At 39.2% G+C, this 19,826-nt stretch overlaps 1 protein-coding gene and 1 pseudogene across 6 annotated transcripts in view; one reads left to right on the plus strand and one right to left on the minus strand.

Moving 5' to 3' along the window:
* Positions 1–7,315, minus strand: part of SLC25A14 (solute carrier family 25 member 14) — a 54,917-nt gene extending 47,602 nt beyond the window's left edge. For 3 of the 6 annotated variants that reach the window (XM_072817860.1, XM_072817856.1, XM_072817854.1), the window contains exons 1-3: positions 7,214–7,315; positions 6,409–6,562; positions 607–700 (exon numbers count right to left, since the gene is read on the minus strand). In XM_072817860.1, the coding sequence (XP_072673961.1) occupies positions 607–700; positions 6,409–6,540 (226 nt within the window). In that variant the 5' untranslated portion in view covers positions 6,541–6,562; positions 7,214–7,315. Of the gene's footprint in view, positions 1–606; positions 701–6,032; positions 6,280–6,408; positions 6,563–6,657; positions 6,776–7,213 lie in introns of those variants that run through there. The other 3 variants (XM_072817855.1, XM_072817859.1, XM_072817858.1) reach the window with 3 other exon arrangements.
* Positions 7,276–19,001, plus strand: LOC140628582 (nuclear transport factor 2 pseudogene; annotated as a pseudogene).
* Positions 19,002–19,826: the final 825 nt, after the last annotated feature.

A 19,826-nucleotide genomic window follows, 5' to 3' on the forward strand; every position in this document is an offset into this window, starting at 1 on the left:
AATATGTTTCAGGGAATATTTTGAAGTATAAAATTAACAAGGTGATTATGTAGCTCTGGTCACTGATGACCTTGATATCACATCAGAGCATTTTCCAAGAAAGTCAACAAAGATTAATGGATTACAGTAGCTTATAAATAGTTTAGGAAGGAGAAATTTGGAAAATGAGAAAAACATAATCTAAAAACATTTCAAAATTAAAATCAAATAGAGAAGACTCTAATTTGATCCTATGAGTCAATTTTCTTCTAAAATGGGACGGAGGTTTGAAAGAAAAAAATCTGGATACTTACTAAGAAAGTTATAAACAACTCAGCATAAAGGAAAGACCATTAATACAAAAATAGAGCAGAAACTCCTATGTTATCTAACTCCCTTTATTTTTTCCCATATATTACTTAAGCCTAGAACAAATCAACAAATCATTAAACTATCAAAAGAGCTTCTCAAGTTTGACTTTTCTTAATCTCACTCACCATATCGCTAGTACTTTCTGAGAACAAACAGAATGAGCATTACTTTTTCTCTAGTTTTCATCAAAAATAACTGCCACCATAAGCTAACCATCTATACCATAAGCACATTTGTCAGTTTTCACATTCTTACCAAATTCAGCAACAATAGAGGCAAGGCCGCCATATACAAAGGGTTTCCAATTCAGACCAGACATCTCATGGCTTACAGTGGCACTGTTCTGGTGCTAAAAATAAACATAAATCAGAACAAGGCACAAGAGTGAGGAGCATTTGTTAGTATTGATCACATTATTTATATCAACAAAATTGGTAAATAAAACAGAAGTAGAGGAAAAACCCTACCAAATGGAATGTAACAAAATGGAGGATCCTGTTTTATGTGATAGATGATGATGAACGTGTTCTTTATTGCCATTCTGTATGGGTAGGCGTGCAATTCCCTCAAAGATGAACTTGCGCCCTTCATTCTCTCCAGTTTAATATTATCCATGTCCCCACCCGAAGAAGAGGATTCAGTCCATCCAGCACAATCAGTTTAGACATTCAACTAGACAATTACAAGTGAAGGAACGTGGAGTTCAAATTATATAGGCTGAGGCATCTCATAAAAGCAGTTCATGGTATTCAGTTACCTTGATTCAGGTGCAAAGGAAAGGCTGACATCACTACCCTCTCACATTCTTAGCCCTCTCATCTCTCCACTAAACTTCGGGGTTTTAGCTCATCTAGCTACTTCCAGCTATACACAACTTCTCTCTATAAAGTCCAAGCTGAACTAAGTACTTTTTCATCTTCCTTCTGGTTCCCAGAGGAATGAAACAATAAAAATGATGTCTCTCTTCTCTCTGACATTTAACGTACATCCATCTACTGAATCTCTTTTTCCCTGGCCTTTGAAAGCACATACATACAAATATTTTTTCTTTGATGTTCAGACTCCTTAACAATGTGTTTCTACTCCCGGCCCTCTCTCCTTCTTCCTCATCCCGCCCCCATTAGATCTGTCATCTTCAATCTTTTCATGTTTATTTTTCCTGTCACTCTAAGCTATTTCTCTCTTGGATTTTATTTTTTTTTCCACAGGTATACCCTTTAGACCAGTGGTTTTCAATTTTTAGGTACACCAAAATGATCTGAAAGGTGGATTAAAACATAGTGTTGGGTCTCATCCTCAGAATTTCTGATTACCGTCCTGGATTTGGCCTGAGAATATGCAAGTTTCCAAATAATGCTAGTGCTACCCATGGCACTAATCAGAAATTCCAGATCATTTTGGTAGTGTCATGACTTGAACCTAGGCAGTCTGACTTTTGTCTGAGTTTTTATTCCTGACCATAAAACACTTGGAAATGATTTTGAAATTCATTGTATATGTACTAATGATGCTCCATGCATCACCTACTAAATCCTGGTCCAGCTGGAAGTAATCTCTTTTAAGATGGACTCTCAGATTTCTTTTACATATTCTCTTTCCAGAACTTCACAATACCTATACTGGGTACTGCCACTTACGAGCTCTGTGACCAAGTTACTTAACCATTCTATGCCTGCATTTTCTGAACTATAAAATGGGGACAATAATAAATACTATATTATAAGGTTATTGCAAAAATTAAATGGGGGCAGCCTGGGTGGCTCAGCAGTTTAGCGCTGCCTTCACCCCAGGGTGTGATCCTGGAGTCCCGGGATCGAGTCCCACGTCGGGCTTCCTGTGTGGAGCCTGTCTCTCATGAATAAATAAATTAAATAAAATCTTTTTAAAAAATTAAATGATGTATGTAAGATACCTAGAAAAGTACCTGGCACCTAGTTCAACTATTATTTTTTTAGGTTTATTCTTTTTTTTTTTTTTTTTTTTAGTAATCTCTACACCCAACCTGGGACTCAAACTCACAATCCCAAGATCAAGAATCACATACTTTTCCAACTGAGCCAGTCAGGAGCCCTCTAGTTGAATTATTAGCTATTTTCATTACTACATTTTTTAAAGTACTCAAATTTGTATTTTAGCAAATACTACTTACTGCCCACCACCCCCACTGCCCAACTTGAGGTTAGAACCACTGAGTCACAGTCTCTTTCTAGGGAAGACAATGTATTGCTTTATTTCCACAAAAGGCAATCTCTGTAACTAAACACAAATGAACAATTTCCCCAAAGAGGACAGCAAACATGCAAATGTTTTTAGTTACAGGCCACAAAAATAAGTATGGGCACTTCCTTTCAAGCATAGTATGATTGGGGCAGCCTGGGTGGCTCAGTGGTTTAGTGTCTGCCTTCGGCCCAGGGTATGATCCTGGAGACCCGGGATCGAGTCCCATGTCGGACTCCCTGCATGGAGCCTGCTTCTCCCTCTGCCTGTGTCTCTGCCTCTCTCTCTCTCTCTGTGTGTCTCTCTTGAATAAATAATTTTTTTAAAAAAAAGCATAGTATGATCAGCCAGTCTATCTGATATACAAAGTCTGGAATATGTAGCTCTTTTGGAAGAAAGTTATTGAAAGAAACTCTAAAAAGCAGAGTAGAAATAGGCACTCAAGGACCAGCTACAGTTTGAAATGAATCTTAAGTACTAAATATAATCTTATTAACACTCACATTTTATTACAATTGATAAACATGACACACATAGTGAAAGGGTAAGCATGGAAAAGCAAGAACCGTGGTATATTCTCTCTCTTAGTCAATGGAGATTTTCCTAAACAGTCAAGCATTTCAAATGGCTGCTATGCTTTTCTCCAAAGCTTTCTTTTTATAACTTCTTTCCACTCATCTCATTACAGAGAAAGCCTCTATGAGAACTTTATTATCTGCTACCTAGACTTTTAATAAGGAAGATGTTCCCAGGGTTCAGGGAACAATAATAAATCAATTAAAGGCAGGGGGCAGAGCCATAGCAGGGAATGGAATTTTAGGTCAGCCCAGAGATTCTTTAATGAAGTTTTCACAATGAGGTGAAATGAAAATAAGGGCACCTAGTGCCTCTTTTTTCAGCTGAATATACTTAATTTAGAGGATTATCTATTAGGAAATTATGTTCTTCCTCCTCTTGGAACATTTTTAAAAATCACCTTTCCTGTATGAAATGTAGTTGATAGTTGATTTTGTTTAGTATTCTTCTCAGCAAAATAAGACTGGCTACCTTAATTTGTGCCTCCTCCCCACATTATCACTTAATATGATTGGTCCATGAAATCCATAAGTCTAGGGGCCACTGGCTAAATTCAACACTGCTACCACTCCCTCATCTGTCAGTAAAATCCCTTTTCCTCCATGTTTGGAAAGAATCTTGTTACAAAAAAGTCCTTTACATCTTTAATTAGGTCTGCTTTTAGACATTCTTTCCTCATAGCTGAGCCAAAAGTCTGCTTTTCTCTAGTTTTCACCCATTTGGGGAGGTAATATTAAACAAACTTATTCTATTTCCCTTGGGGAAAAAAGACCTCCCCCTTGGGGGGGGGGTCTTTCAAGTTTTTAAAGGAAGCTATCATGTTCTCCTACATCTTATATTTCTCGGTGTAAATATTCACCATAATTTTCTTCACTCACTATATTATACTCCACTTACCACAGCTGAAAATTGCAGTCACTTTTGTGGGGGCCATATCACACTACTGAAATCATTAAAATGTCAGCTAAAACCTGTTAAGTCTTTTACATAAGGATGTATACATGCATGGTCATTGCATATCTATTCCACAGTTGTGTACTGTTTTTTGAATCTTCATTTACCCCCTTCTATATCTTAATTTCAGACACCCATGATGAAGTTTCTCTTCTAGTTGCCCCATGCTATTTTCTCTCTTAATTAGGTATGATCCCTGAAGGCAAATACCATGCCTCACAGTACTTCTCATAACCCTTGCACAGAATTGGGTATATATATATATCCATTAAATACTTGGTTGATGCCAGTGTAATGTCCTTTATCTATGTATGCAGTGTGTATGTAAAAGATTATATGAGAAATTAGAAAGTTAACTTGTGGGACTTGAGCAATGCTACATACTCTGTACATAACATTTTGTTTTTATTGATCCTCAGATTCTCTAGTTCTCTTCCCTCGCTTTTGTTGCAGAGAACTACTTGTGTAAAAGACCTCAAGCATGCTAAAAATGGTTTTTACCTGTGGGAACTATCCTCAGATATGGGTAAAAAGGAAAGAAGTCACATTGGAGTTAAAACAGAAATACACTACCTTAAATATTTATCACATAAAGAAGCCAATGAAATGTCTATAAAATGCAAATGTGTATTCTGAAGTCTAAGGAAAATCTGATAAAGAGTGAGAATAATATCCTACAACATAAGTTACATAGCACTATACTATTCCAAATATCTAGTCAGAAAAATCTCCTTTAGATTTTTCTCATTTTCTCATTTTCTTCTTTAGAAAAGACTAGCCATTACAGATTCTCAGACTTGGGAGGTAATAATGGAGACAGAAGCAAATATTTATTGGAAGCATACTAAATGCCCAAAACTGCAACATGCTATGGGTATAAACATCATGTTAAAAACAAATATATGTTCTAACACATGACAATATTTATCATTCAACCTATCTTTCCCGGACAATCAAGGAGATTGGGGTAGGGATAAAGTTGTACGAAATATAGTACTTGCCTTTCAAGAGCTTATAGTCTGGCAGAAGAAATCAAAGTAGTTCATTAGAGAAAAATTAAGTACTAAATTATATAGCACAAACTGCAAGAGCAGGAGCATGGAAAAGGAGACAATCAACATGGGCCTGAATAATTTGAAAGGCTTCTGGAGGTGACAGACTTAAAATGGGCCTTGACAGAATGCAAGTAGAATCAGAATAGCTGTAGATAAGGGAGGGGTAGATGAGGAAAACAGGATGAACAGAGACACAAATGTGGGAAAAGCACAGTATGTGGAGGCAGGCATCAGTATAGCTTGTTCCAAGAACAAAGAGCGCAAAATAACTGGAACAGAGAACTCCCTTAACAGACTGAAACAATTATGGGACAAGTATGATAAGGAAAAAGACTGAAAAGCTTGAAACTAAAATGTGTGTGTGGCAGGGCGGGAAGGATACTGTAAGGTTTTGAACAGGGAAGGGACATGAGGATATCCACATCTTAGCATACTAGGGCTGCAGGAAGCAGTGGATTACAAATAAGAGAGGCAAGGAAACTAGCATAGGATGGTATGAAATAAAAGGACAAAATAAAGCAAAGTAAAGCAGACAAGATGTTTGTTGGTAATGAGATTAGAGATAAACTTCTAAAATGGAAACACAAAGGAACTTGATAATGTAGGGAATGAATACAAGAGTTCACAATAACTCCAAGCATCCCTAGCCTGGAAAAACCCAAGGAAACACTGGCAGAAAACTATAAATGTCCCAGCTGTTACCTTGTCTGAGAATCTAATTCATGTTGATAATGGCTGTCATCCCAATTAGTTAGCTGAACTGCATTTTAATAGATGCCTTCAATGCCTTGACCTCAAGGAGTGGCAGGGGGTAGAAACTGAAAGGGAGCATCTTTTACCAGCATCCCTCAGACTAACACAATGGAGGTGTTTGCTTACTCCGCTTACAATCACGGCCGCCGTTGCAAACTTCACCCTTAGAAAAATTAGGATTATTCCAGGAAAGATACCCATTCACCCTCTGGGTAGCAGGATCTTGCCAGTTCCTCAGCTGTCAGAGCGAGTTCGTGGAGAGAAGGGAGGCGCCTGAAGAAGGCGGCCTCCCAAGGGGGTCGAGGAAGCAGGGTTCAATCGAAGAAGTAAAACCACCGATGCCAGAAGAGTGAAAGACAGGGAAGGGACTCGGCTGAGGGGAGAGAGAGATCAAAGGACCGTTAAGCCCCTCCCAGGCCGGGAACCAGGCCAGCCGGCCCCGCGCGGCCTGGCGCGGCCCAGCCCCGCTCCCCAGCCTGGAAGTCCAGGAGCTCCCTCTCACCTGCTCGGGCTCAGCGGACGACTGGGAAGCCGAGGCTCCCACAGTCGGAAACGCCACCGCAATGCCAACCCGGAAGCATTGAGACCAACGGAAGTAACCAAGTCGTCGCCTTAGCAACGGTGGCACACGCATTCCAACACCGCCTCCTCAAAGCCTAAAAAAGAAGGCGCGAAATGAGAGGTGTAAAAGACAGGGGTCCTAACCGGGGAGTAGAGCAGGCTGCGAGTGCAAAGACCCAGAAAGGACAACCTTTCGGGAGGTGTAGGGAAAGAGAACCAAGTCGTGAGAATTTGGCAGCTTCTGCAGTTCACGTGCTCGCCAGTGGGGGTAGGGACGTCACCTGGTTACCGCGTTACCACCCACGATGCGTGTACTAGGGCTAGGAAAGGGCGGGGGTAAGAGGAGTGGCCTAGCCGAATGTAAAGGACGCGAAGGGCGGGACAATCGTAGTGAAGGGGCGGGGCAATCGTTGTGAAGGGGCGGGGCGGGGCGAGGCGCCTGCGCGCAAACTACAAAAAAGGAGGGAAAGTGAGGGAGGCGGGGCAGGGGACTTAAAAGTAAGAAAATGAAGGAAAGGAGTGAGCAGTATTTAGTGAGGTGCCCGAAATCGAAAAGAAAATAAAAAGTAAATAAACCGCAGCACTGAATGGGCGCCAGGTATTAGGGACTGAGGAATCAGACTCAAACCCTTAAAGCACACAGTTGAGGAAAAAAAGAAAAGGTTGGAGACAGAAAGAGAGACCATAAAAACTTAAAGAATCTGAAGAGTAGAAAAGCTAACAGAGGAGTTCAAATTAATCCGTACCTCACAATCAGCCAGAAAGATGAGAGCCTGATGTCCGGCTCCTGGCTCTAACCCCTTGCGGGACTGTAAGGAATGGTTGCAAAGCACTCTGGGTAATTCCATTGTCCAATGGGCTACGTTTTCTTTTTAAACCTCTCACGAGAAGATTCCATAATCACGCGAGAATACGAAATACAGTTTGTGTGTTGTGTACAAGTAAAAGCGGCGAGGTACATGGCCCTAGATCATTGTTGAATTAATAAGTATTTGGAATACTTTGTTCCAAAGGATTTTTCTCATTTTAGTTAACACTTTGGTTTTCACCCATTAAAAAGATGTCTTCAGGCAGCATGCATAATATTACCTGATGTGGAATGCTTACCAAGGACAGTGCCAAGAGCTTCATGTGCAGGCAACTACATGAGACAGGTACTATTTTTTTACCCTTTTGATAGATTAAAAAACTGAGGTCTTGAGAGAGTAACTTGGTATTAGCAGAGCTGAGACTCAAATTTGGGTCTGGCTGAGAAGCCTAGACTCTTAAAAAAAATGTTATGTATTTATTTGAAAGAGGGAAAGAGCCCGAGCAGGGGGAGTGGCAGAGGGAGAGGGGAAGCGGACTCTCCGCTGAGCAGGAAAGTATGTTAGACTCCATCCCAGGACCCCAGGTCCATGACCCCAATGGAAGGCAGATGCTGAGCCAACTAAGCCACCCAGGCGCCCCTAGAGCCTAGGCTCTTAACTACCATGCTATACTGCTCTCAACTTTAATAAATACCCTTGTTACCTTCAGAAACTTTCTTACTAAAAATAGATAATATAAAAAACATGTGCATGCATTCCAAAATGTGAATTCCCTTCGATTTATATCTCAGCAAAGCACTCTTCCAGCTAGACAAAGAGGGTTGTAGCTTAAAGTCCTTCTTACTTGGAAGGGCTGTATTCTCCCAGTGATGGGAATTTTATGTCTCCAGCTATGGCCTGGTCCTGTCCCTCACATCCAGGTCACTGAACCTTACAGAATTAAGGTTCTTCTCTGTGAGCAAATCACTGTCTTAACTTTTCTACAAGACCGCACTTTTGCCTCAGCTGCAGCCACCACCAGCTAATATCACTCACTGACCACCTAGGTAAACTTTGTTAAAAAAAAAAAAAAAGCTTTGTTTTCAAACAACTTATTTTATTTTATTTTTAAAGATTTTATTCATTTATTTGACAGAGCGTACAAGCAGAGGGAATGGCAGGCAGATGGAGAAGGAAAAGCAGGCTCCTCACTGAGCAAGGTGCCTGATGTAACGCTGGATTCCGGGACCCTGGGATCATGACATGAGTGGAAGGCAGATGCTCAACCAGCTGAACTACCCAGGTGCCCCTCAAATGACTTATTTTAAAAGCTCTATAATAGATTAATTAAAAATAGCATTTCTAGAAACATAGACGTATGCCACACTTTTATTTAACATATTTGCTATTTGATTGCTTAGGTTGTTTTCAACATTTTTCTAAAACAACATAAAAAAGATCTAATCCTCATTATCAAAGTTGGCCATTTTCCTTTTTAATTACCTTCTATTTGTAGTCTCTATCTCGTAGATAAGTATTTGATTATACTCTGTCTTGTGTTATGCCTGAATTCTGATCTCTCCAGGAGATAAAGTATTCAAGAGGATAGAATACTGGAATCTTCAAGTTGGAGGGACACTTAGAGGTCCCTTCTATAATATTTATTATGGACAGTTATTCCAATCTTTGCTAGAATACTTCCAGTCTAAGTATACATCACAAGTCAGCCCATTACACTATTGGATAACTGATAGAAAGTTTTTTCGTTTATGTTAAACTAGAATGTGCTTTCCTCTATCTACTCTCCCAAAGAAACACTTTTCTTCGCAAAGAAACAGTCTTTTTTTTTTAAGATTTTATTGATTTATTTGAGAGAGAAAGAGAACAAGCAGGGGATGAGGGCAGGGCGAGAGGGAGAAGCAGACTCCCTGCCAAGTAGAGAGCCCAACGTGAGGCTCGATCCCAGGAACCTGAGATCATGACCTAAGCCAAAGGCAGATGCTTAACGGACTAAGCCACCCAGGTGCCCCGAAATACCTAGTCTTTTCTTTTTCTCTTCCCAAATTACCTAGTCTTAAAGAATGAAAAAAGCATTGTATTTGAAGCCAGAAGAAATTTTTTTTTATTAAGGTGAAGTTTACATTACTAATACAATATGATCTCAATTATATCTCAATAAAACTTAAAAAAAGAACAAAAAATATATAAAATCGAGAACGTTTTTATTTTTATTAAAGACACAATTAAGATAGTGAAAAGGCAAGCTACAGGCTGGGAAAACAGACTTCTAATTCATGTATCCTATAAAATCTCATATCTGGTATAAATAAAGTACTCCTAAATTCAGCAATAAAAAGACAGGCACCTCAATGTGTATGTATGTATGAACACATATACACACAATAGAATATTACTCAGCCATAAAAAATAATGTGATCTTGTCATTTGTGACACTATGGATGGTTCTAGAGAGTTTTATGCTAAGTGAAACAAGTCAGACAGAAAGACAAATACCATATGATTTTACTTATATGTGGAATCTAGAAAACAAGCAAACCCCAAAGACTCATAAACATAGAGAACAAAACTGGCTGTTACCAGAGGGGGGGAGGGGGGAATGGGTGAAATAGGTGAAGTGGATTAAAAGGTACAAGCTTCTGGTTATAAAATAAGTAAGTCACAGCATTGGGAAGATAGTCAATAACATTGTAATAACATTGTATGGTGACAGATGTTAAGTATACCTATCATGGTGAGCATTGCATAACATATAGAATTGTTGAATCACTATGCTGTACACCTAAAACTAATATAACATTGTATGTCAATTCTACTCCAATAATGAAAAAAAAATGTTCTTAAGTCTGCACACATAAAAAAATAAAGACAGGCAACTCAATTTTTTTAATGGGAAAAATACTTGAGAGGCACTTCATAAAAGAGTATATCCAAATGATCAACAAGCATATGAATAAGTATTCAACATTATTAGTGATCTAGAAAAGTAAAATTAAACTACACATCCACCAACATGGCCAAAGTTAAAAGGACTGACAGTACAAGGGGACTAATGGAAAGAAAGCATGTCAAATTCTCATATGCTGCTGGTAGAAGGATGTATTAGTTTTCTATTGCTGCATAAAAAACATTGCCACAAAGTTGGCAGCTTAAAACACCACACATTTAATTGTCTTCCAGTTTCTGCAGATCAGGAATCCAGGCATGACTTAACAGGGTCCTGGGCTATGGGTCTCACGAGGCTGCAAATCAAGGTGTTTTTATCTCAAGACTCAATTAGAGAAGAATTCACTTCCCTATTTTATTTAAAGATTTATTTATTCATTCATGAGAGACACACACAGAGAGAGGCAGAGACACAAACAGGCTCCATGCAGGGAGCCAGATGTGGGACTTGATCCCGGGTCTCCAGGATCACACCCTGGGCCAAAGGCAGCACTAAACTGCTGAGCCACCCAGGCTGCCCAAGAATTCACTTCCAAACTCACTCAGGTTGTTATGAAATTTACTTCCTCGCAGCTGTAGCACTGAGAGCTTCGGTGTCTTGCTGGCTGTTGTCCAGAGGCCACTCTCAGCTCCTGAGGCTGTCTTAGTTTCTTACAACATGGCCCTCTTTGTGGGCAGTTCACAATATGGCACTCGCTTCACCCATGCTGGCTTCACCCATGAATGAGAGCCTAAGATGTGGTTTTATCAACACAGAATATAATGGGACTATTATTTTCCGTGATGAAGGCTACACCTATTTTGCAAAATTACCATAGCTTCTTTTTCTGATTATAAAAAATACATAGTCATTATAAAACATTGAAACTGTACACAGAAGTGCAAAGAAGGTAAAAATCACCCAAAACCCAAACATCCAAAGGCTACTACTCTCAACAGTATGGAGAGCCTCCTTCTAGTTCTTCCTCCATGCATACACACCTACTTATACTATCATTCTTGTGATGTGCATGTTCCTGTCACATGTTCCTGCATGGTGGCCTTGTGCTGAAGTCAGTATCCCCTGCTACCTCTTACTTATGGCCCTCCCACATTTCCTCCATTTTCAAACTTTTGTATCTTTATGGAAGTAAAAGGAAATTATAAAAACCATAAACAAAGGGATAAAAATGCAAAAGAAGTAAAAAATGTAAACATTACCCCCACTACCCAGATAACACCATTAACATTTCTGTGTGTTTCCTTCCTGCCTTTCCATTGTTTGTATAATTGTATATATACCTCCTAAACCTTGCCGCACCTCCTGGCTTCTCACAAATCTCACTCCCGCACATGCTGGACAGCCAACCTCTTGGTTATCCATTTATCCCTCCTATTAGCTTCATGTTCTTCCCAGTGTACCAAAACAAGAAAATCTTCTTCTAACCCCATGTCACCCTCCAGATACTGCCAGCTCACCTTCCATTCATAACCCTGTAAAATTTTTAACAATACTTAACCCAGTATATCCAAGATAATATCATTTTGCGATGTAATCAGTATAAAAAGTATTGAGATATTTCAGTTTATTTATATACTAAGTTTTTGTGGTTTTACACCACAGCCCATCTCAGTTCAGACTAACATTTTAAGTGCTCAATATCTACATGTAAGTTGGCCACCATACTGGGCAGCAGAGGTCTAACTCATTGCTCCATCTGATGTGATGTAGGAAAGACATTAGGGTTCAAAGCCGACAGCCAGGAAAGAATTCTTGAGACATCTTTGGTGCAAAAAGGTGGTTTTATTAAAGCACTGGGACAGGACTCTTGGGCAGAAAGAGCAGCACTCGGATCATGAGGAGTGGCCCATTATATACTTTCAAGTTGGGAGGGGGTTAGGGATAGTGTAAGCCTCCCAGGTATTTTGGAAACAAGGTATCCAGGATCCTGAGGAGGCTAGCTATTCTTAGGAAACCTCATTTATTACTGTTTAGTAAAAACTAGTCATGAGACCCTTCAGATGAATATTGGTAGGTCATATACTTGTGACTTTTTCTCTGATCAGAAAATTTTCAAAAATGCTTTTTTAATAAAACTGGGATATATAGAGAAAAAAGATCTTTTTAAAAAACTGTAATCCCATTATCCAAAGACACTTTCACATGTTTATACAGATTCTTGCAGGATTTGTTTTTATGACAATTGTTCCTTAAAATAAAGGTTTTATGGTGCCCCTGTTTGGCTCAGTGAGTTAAGCATCTGCCTTGGGCTCAGGTTGTGATCCTAGGTCCTGGGATCCAGCTCTGCATTGGGCTCCCTGCTCAGTAGGGAGTCTGCTTCTCCCTCTCCCCCTTCTCACCGCTTGTGTGTTCTCTCTCTCTTTCAAATAAATAAATAAAATCTTTAAAACTAAATAAATAAATAAAGGTTTTGTTTGTTACCATGGAATTCTGAATATGCTTTTGAAGGAGTAATATTTTATAGATGTACTTGCCTTAAAAATATACCATTTTTCAAATAATATGTAGCTATCAGAAATTGTTTATGAGAACTAGGGATCCCTGGGTGGCTCAGTGGTTCAGTGCCTGCCTTCAGACCAGGGTGTAATCCTGGAGTCCCAGTATCGAGTCCCACGTCGGGCTCCCTGGATGGAGCCCGCTTTTCCCTCTGCCTGTGTTTCTGCCTCTCTCTCTCTCTCTCTCTCTCATGAATTAAATAAATAAAATCTTTAAAATAAAAAAATTAAGAAATTGTTTATGAGAACTGGCAATCATAATAATAAACTTTATCTTCTATTGAATGCCTTCTGTGTTCCAGAAACTTGACACATGCTGTCTCTAATCCTCACTACAACCCTGTGTAGGCTTTACCATTGGATGGGCCAGGTTTTGCCAGCTGAGCAGTCTTGAGTAAGTACCAACCTTCCTGTCCCTACATTTCCTAACCTGTGAAAACAAAGAACCTACTAGCACCTACCTCTGGAGTTACTGAGCATTAAAATGAGGTGATCCACATAAGGCACTTGGAACAGAGCCTGGCTAATTATCAGCCCTCAAGAAATGTTTATGTTCACCAAATAAATTCTAGGTGCCCTGACAATTTATTTTTTTTTTTTGCCCTGACAATTTAAACATGAAAAATGAAATCCAATGATGACAATATTCACAGCACTCAAAGAATAGAATATGCTAGGGGTGCCTAGTGGCTCAGTTGGTTAAGCGACTGACTCCTGATTTCGGCTCAGGTCATGATCTCAGGGTTGTGAGATAAGCCCCACATCATGTATGCTTCTGTGCTGGGTGTGGAGCTTTCTAAGATACTCTCTCTCTCTCTCTCTCTCTCTCTCTCTCTGTCTCCCTCTACCCCTCCCCCAACCCACACTCTCCACCACTCTCTGAAAAAAGAAAAAAGCATATATCAGAAGTATAATCCCACAGGTGGGGAAGACTTCTGAGCACACCATTAAAGGTAGAGACAATCAAAGCAAAGGATTATCAGAACTGACCACACAATAAAAATCATGGCTGAGTGACAGGAAACACCAAAAAGTTAGAATATAAATCATAATTTGGGGAAAAATCATAACTAATTTGACAGACAAAAAGATCTTTAATATACAACATGCTTTACAATTTAAAAAATTACAAACAATGGTATTTTCCCAGAAAAAAATAGATAAAGGATAGAAACAGTCAAGCAAGACAGTCTGATATGGCCAGTTTCTGCATGGGAACATTTTGATAAGCCCTACTGACACAGTTGCCCTGACACAGCCACCTGTTTCAGCTGTCCCCAACACAGTACACTCCCCCAGCCTCCCTCTCTCCCCATCCTCCAGTCCAGAGAACTCTTGCTTTGTATTTTAGTTCTTTCTGCGTTGTTTTCTTTTACAAAACTGTTACTTCTAATAAAAAAAAAAGAAAGAAAGAAATATCTTTTAGACAGAGTGTTAACCTCCAAAGGGAAACTAAAATCATCTTTATAAGAGAAATTTTATGATATTAAATATAATGTCTGTATACTCGAATCCTGAGAGAAAAGTTGAGAATTTCATTGAGCTTTTCCTCTACATTCTGGAGCTGAGAATAAGAAATCTTATGTGCTCCAAATACCTTCCTTCTTCCCCTCTACACAGTGTCCATAGATAGATGCAGTGTATTCATCCATTCACTGAATAGGTACTTAAAGAGCACCTGTTGGGTGCCAGGCATGGTGCTATGCATGGGGATCTAGCAGTGAACTAGAAACAGCCCCTGCCCCCATGACGCCAACAGTCTAGTTGGGGGAGGAGCAAACAAAAAGGAATTCAATATCCATGTGAATTTCACCATCCAGTGTGAAGAATCATGAGGCAGGGAAAGGACAAAGAGAATGGGGGGGGGGCTGCTGTTTTACATAAAATGGCCAGGCGGAGAGATTTGGGGAGAGGCATTAAGGAGGTGAGCGAGTGAGCTATGAGGATTTCTGAGAACATTCCAGGCAAAGAGAACAGCAACAGCAAAGGCCTTGAAGCAGGAGGTGTGTTTGATGAACCTTGAGGTCACCAGGGTGACTGGAGCAGAGGGATAAAGGGAGAGAGCAGTAGCAGATGAGGGCAGAAAGTTCAGGGGTTGAGGGAGATCAGGTAGAGCTGTGTCTGTCATGGTAAAAACTTTGGATTTTATTTTATGAGTCTGGGAAGGTTGACATAATCAGAAGAAAGCAAGCCTACAAAAAGCAGAGGTGTGTCTATCTTATGTTTTTAAACAAAAGGAGTAATTTCCATTTTCATTTTCCAACAAATAATTTAGTTCTATGCGATTATAGACCAAATGGTGCCCAGTCCCTAACCATCCTTTACTCCCCCATCACTGAGACCTTTACCTCAAAGGTAAAGGGCAGGGGTTGGCAGGGGTTAGCAATAGGGAATTTGAGTGTTACAAGGGATGAGTTAACATAACAGGTTTGGTGGCTCATTTCCTTGCCTATCTCCAAGAGAACCAGGATAGACCCTAAGGAAACCCATGAGAATGTGTCTCTGAAACTGATTATTTTGTTGTGTACACCTAGAATAATAGGCAATGCCATGCCACCTTGTTAGGATTACTTTGCACAAACATGAATATTGATAATCTGAACCTGGTTTCATTGTTGGGGTCAACAGTGTTGAGGTCCTGAGTCTCCTGGTCATGGCCTGTTGTCAATAAGACATACATATGTGATAACCCTCCTATCTGTGACCCAAACCCTGAGACTCAAAGTGGTCTCTATGGGCACAGGTATTCTGCATATGTTCCTGGAATTCACAGTTATAAAACAGCAAAAGGGGAATTAGAAAGTATTTTGAACTAAATGAAAATGAAAACACAATATAGCTAAAGCTGTGGAATGCAGCTCAAGCTGTATTTAGAAGGGAATTGATACCACTAAATTCCTATATGAGAAATGAAGAAAGGCTTCAAATCAATGTCTCCACCTTTGATCCTCAGGAACTAGAAAAATAAGAAGAAATTAAAGTAAGCAGAGGAAAGGAATTGTTAAGGTAAGGGCAGAAACCAATGAAATAGAAAACAGGAAAAAATAGAGGAAATCAATGAAACAAAAAACTAGTTATTGCAAAAAATCAACAAAATTTATAAACCTATATTCAGGAAAAAAAGAGAAGATACAAATTATCATTAGCAGAAATAAGAGCAGGGATATCACCATTAGACCCTCCGGAGAGTAAAATGATAAGGGAATATTATAAACAACAAACAATATAGGAAATTTAGGTAAATTAGAGTTCAAATTTAAAAATTTTTGTGTCTTAAAAAATAAAAAAATAAAATAAAATAAAATAAAATAAATAAAAATTTTTGTGTCTTAAAAAATCAAATTAAAAAATAAAAATGTGTCTCAAAGTACACTACCAATAAAGTGGAAAAATAACCCACAGAAAGGGAAAAAAATATGTGCTAACCATGTATCTAATAATAGTTTAGTATCTAGAATGAAGAATTCACAGAACTCAGCAAAAAAATAAGCAAGTCAATTAAAAGTGAGTATAAGGGGGCGCCTGGGTGGCTCAGTCGGTTAAGCATCTGCCTGTGGTTCAGGTCATGATCCCAAGGTCCTGGGATCAAGCCCTGACAGGCTACCTGCTCAGCAGGGATTCTCATTCTCCCTCTGCCCCTCCCCCTGCTCATTCTTGTGTGCTCTCTCTCTGAAATAAATAAAATCTTTAAATAAATAAATAATTACAGGGGCACTTGGGTGGTGTAGTCAGTTCAGTGTCTGACTCTTGGTTTCAACTCAGGTCCTGATCTCAGGGTCATGAGATCAGCCCGGAGTTGGAAAGTTGGGGCTCCAAGTTCAGCACAGAATCTGCCTGAGATTCTCTCTCATTCTCCCTTTACCCCCCTCCCAAATAAATAAATAAATAAATAAGCCTTAAAAATAAATAAAAGTGAGTATTATCAGAGAAAGAGAAGGATAATATGTGATTATAAAAGGATATGGGGGTAAATTTTGCAAGAGGATATACAATTCTAAGCATTTATATACCTAATAACAAAGCTTCAAAATCCATGAAACAAAACTGATAAAATAGAAATGCAAAATAAGCAAATACACACTTAGAGATTTCAAAACACCTTTCAATAATTGACAGCAAAGTAGACAGAAAATCAGTAAAGATATAGAAGACTTAGCACTATTTACCAACTTGACCTAATTGAAATTTATAAAACACTCCAAGGAACAACAGAATATACATTCATTTCACGTGGCCAGGGAACGTTTACCAAAATAGATAATATCCTGAGCCACAAAACAATTCACAAAACATTTAAAAAGTATTAGAATTAGAAAACATGTTCTCAAAAAAAAAAATGTTCTCTGAACACAATGCAATTAAATTAGATATTACTATATTAGATTAAGTTAGATCAGTAAAGCAAAGGTTTCTGGAAAATCCCCAAATATTTGAAAGCTGAAAAACAAACTTTTAAATAACACATGGGTCAAGGAATAAATCAAAAGGAAAATTATAAAGCATCTTGAACTAAATGAATAAGAAAACAGCAAAAATTGTGGGATGCAGATAAAACCATGGTTAAAAGAAAGTTTATAGCAGTAAATACTTATATTAGAAAACATTAAGGATCTTGCAACAATGACCTCAACTTTCACCTTAAGAACCTAGAAGAAGGCAGACCACGCTGGGTTGCCGCCACCGCTGCTGCCACCATCATGCCAGCCCCTCTGGTCTCAAGGAGCCCGGTGACACTCCAGAATGGGAGACAAGCCAATTTGGGAGCAGATTGGATCCAGCTTCATTCAGCATTACTACCAGTTATTTGATAACGACAGAACCCAACTAGGCACAATATATTGATGCATCATGCCTTACGTGGGAAGGACAGCAGTTCCAGGGGAAAGCTGCCATTGTGGAGAAGTTGTCTAGCCTTCTGATAGACACACAACACAGCATCACAGCACAGGACCATCAGCCCACGCCAGATAGCTACATCATCAGCATGGTTGTGGGCCAGCTCAAGGCTGATGAAGACTCCATCATGGGTTCCACCAGAAGTTCTATTAACATTAATGATGCTTGGGTTTGCACCAATGACATGTTCAGGCTTGCCCTGCACAACTTCGGCTGACCTCTTCCCAGCCAGGCACTCATGCTGTTTCCTCCTCCCTCCCCTTCCTGATACTTACTATTCACACTCCTCCAGATGCTCCAAATACACACAAATGAGCAGGGCCGCAGTGGGAGCGGGCACAGTGTGCTGCTACTACCAAGGTATTGTGCATGATGTTTGGATGCTAGACTAGTTGCATCTGACAGGAGAAGTTTGTGTTGTACCGCATGCCTTGGAAAGACTTAAGTAATGCAAAAGGTTGTCTTTTTTCCTTTTTAATCTACTGACAAGTTGTTCTAGTAACCCAAAGAAGTGAAGGAGAAAGCAGCTGCCTCACCACCCAGATATTGATTTGTTCGGATGTTTCAATGGCTCATGATATAATAAAATCACAAAAATTTTCTTAAAAAAAAAAAAAGAACCTAGAAGAAAAAGAGTAAATTAACCCTAAAGTAAGCAAACTTAAATCTAAAGTAAACATGGCAGAAATCAAACACACTGAAAATCAAAAAAAGAAAAACAACAACAAAGAAAAGCTGGTTCTTTGAGAATGTCAATAAAATAGATAAACCTCTAGACAGATTGACCAGGGAAAAAAGGATCCAACTAACCAATATTAAGGTTGAGAGAAAGAACATAAACTATAGATCCTACAAATATTGTAGCAGGTAGACTCTAAAATCGTCCCCATTGATGCTTATCTCCTGGTATTCATGCTTGTGTAATACTCTCTCCTTGAGTATGGTGTAAAGTCGTAACTTGTTTCTAAGAACAAAATACAACAAAGGTAGTGTGCTATCACTTCCATGACTAGGCTATGACTATCATCTTGTAATATTCTCCCTTTTGCTGGCTTTAGTGAAGCAAGCTGCCATTTTGGAAAGGCAAAATGGCAGGGAACTGAGGGCAACCTCTTGCCAACAGCCAACAGAAAAATTGAGGCCCTCAGTCCAACATCCCACAAAGAACTTAATCCTGCCAACAGCCATGTGAATTTAGAAGTGAATCCTTCCCCAAGTCAAGTCTTTAAATGAAACTCTGGCCCTAGGTTACAGCCCTGTGAGAGACTGCAAACAGAGGACTCAACTAAGCCGTGCCTGGATTCTGGATCTGCAGAATCTGTGAAATAAAAAATGCATGTTGTTTCAAGCTGCTAAATTTGTAGTTATTTGTTATGCAGAAATAGGTCACTAGTACGAATGTTAAAATAAGGATATATTATCAACAATTTCATGCTAATAAATTTGTGAACTTTGATGGAAAGGAAAAATGGACAAATTTCTTAAAATACACAATCAAAACTCATTCAAGAATAAATCAATAGGGCAGCCCCAGTGGTGCAGTGCCTTAGCGCCACCTGCAGCCCGGGGTGTGATCCTGGAGACCCGGGATCGAGTCCCAAGTCGGGCTCTCTGCATAGAGCCTGCTTCTCCCTCTGCCTATGTCTCTGCCTCTCTCTCTGTCTCTGTCTCTGTCTGTCTCTCTCTCTCTGTGTGTCTCTAATTAATAAATAAATAAAATCTTAAAAAAAGAATAAATCAATAACCTTAATAGTCCTGTAACTATTACAAAAATTTATTTGTAGAGGTGCTTGGGTGGCTCAGTCAGTAAAGTGTCAGACTTTTGATTTCAGTCCAGGTCATGATCTCAGGGTTGTAAGATCGAGCCAGACAATGGTTGTGCTCCATGGTCAGCAGGCAGTTGGCTTGAGATTCTTTTCCTCTGCCCCCCACCTCCCTGCACATTCATGTGCACTGTTTCAAATAAATAAATAAATATATCTTTTAAAAAATTCATTTGTAGTTAAAAACTTTCCCACAAAAAAACTTTGGGCCCAGATGACCTCACTGGTGAATTTCCCAAGCATTTAAGAAATAATTATAATTCTATACAAACTCTTCTAGAAAATATAAAATAATACCTCCCATTTTATGAGACAAGCATTACTGTGATACCAAAATCAAAGACATTTTATGAAAGAAAATAAAGACCAATATTGTTCAAAAACTTAGATGC

Source organism: Canis lupus, chromosome X, assembly GCF_048164855.1.
Source record: "Canis lupus baileyi chromosome X, mCanLup2.hap1, whole genome shotgun sequence".
Taxonomy (NCBI): domain Eukaryota; kingdom Metazoa; phylum Chordata; class Mammalia; order Carnivora; family Canidae; genus Canis; species Canis lupus.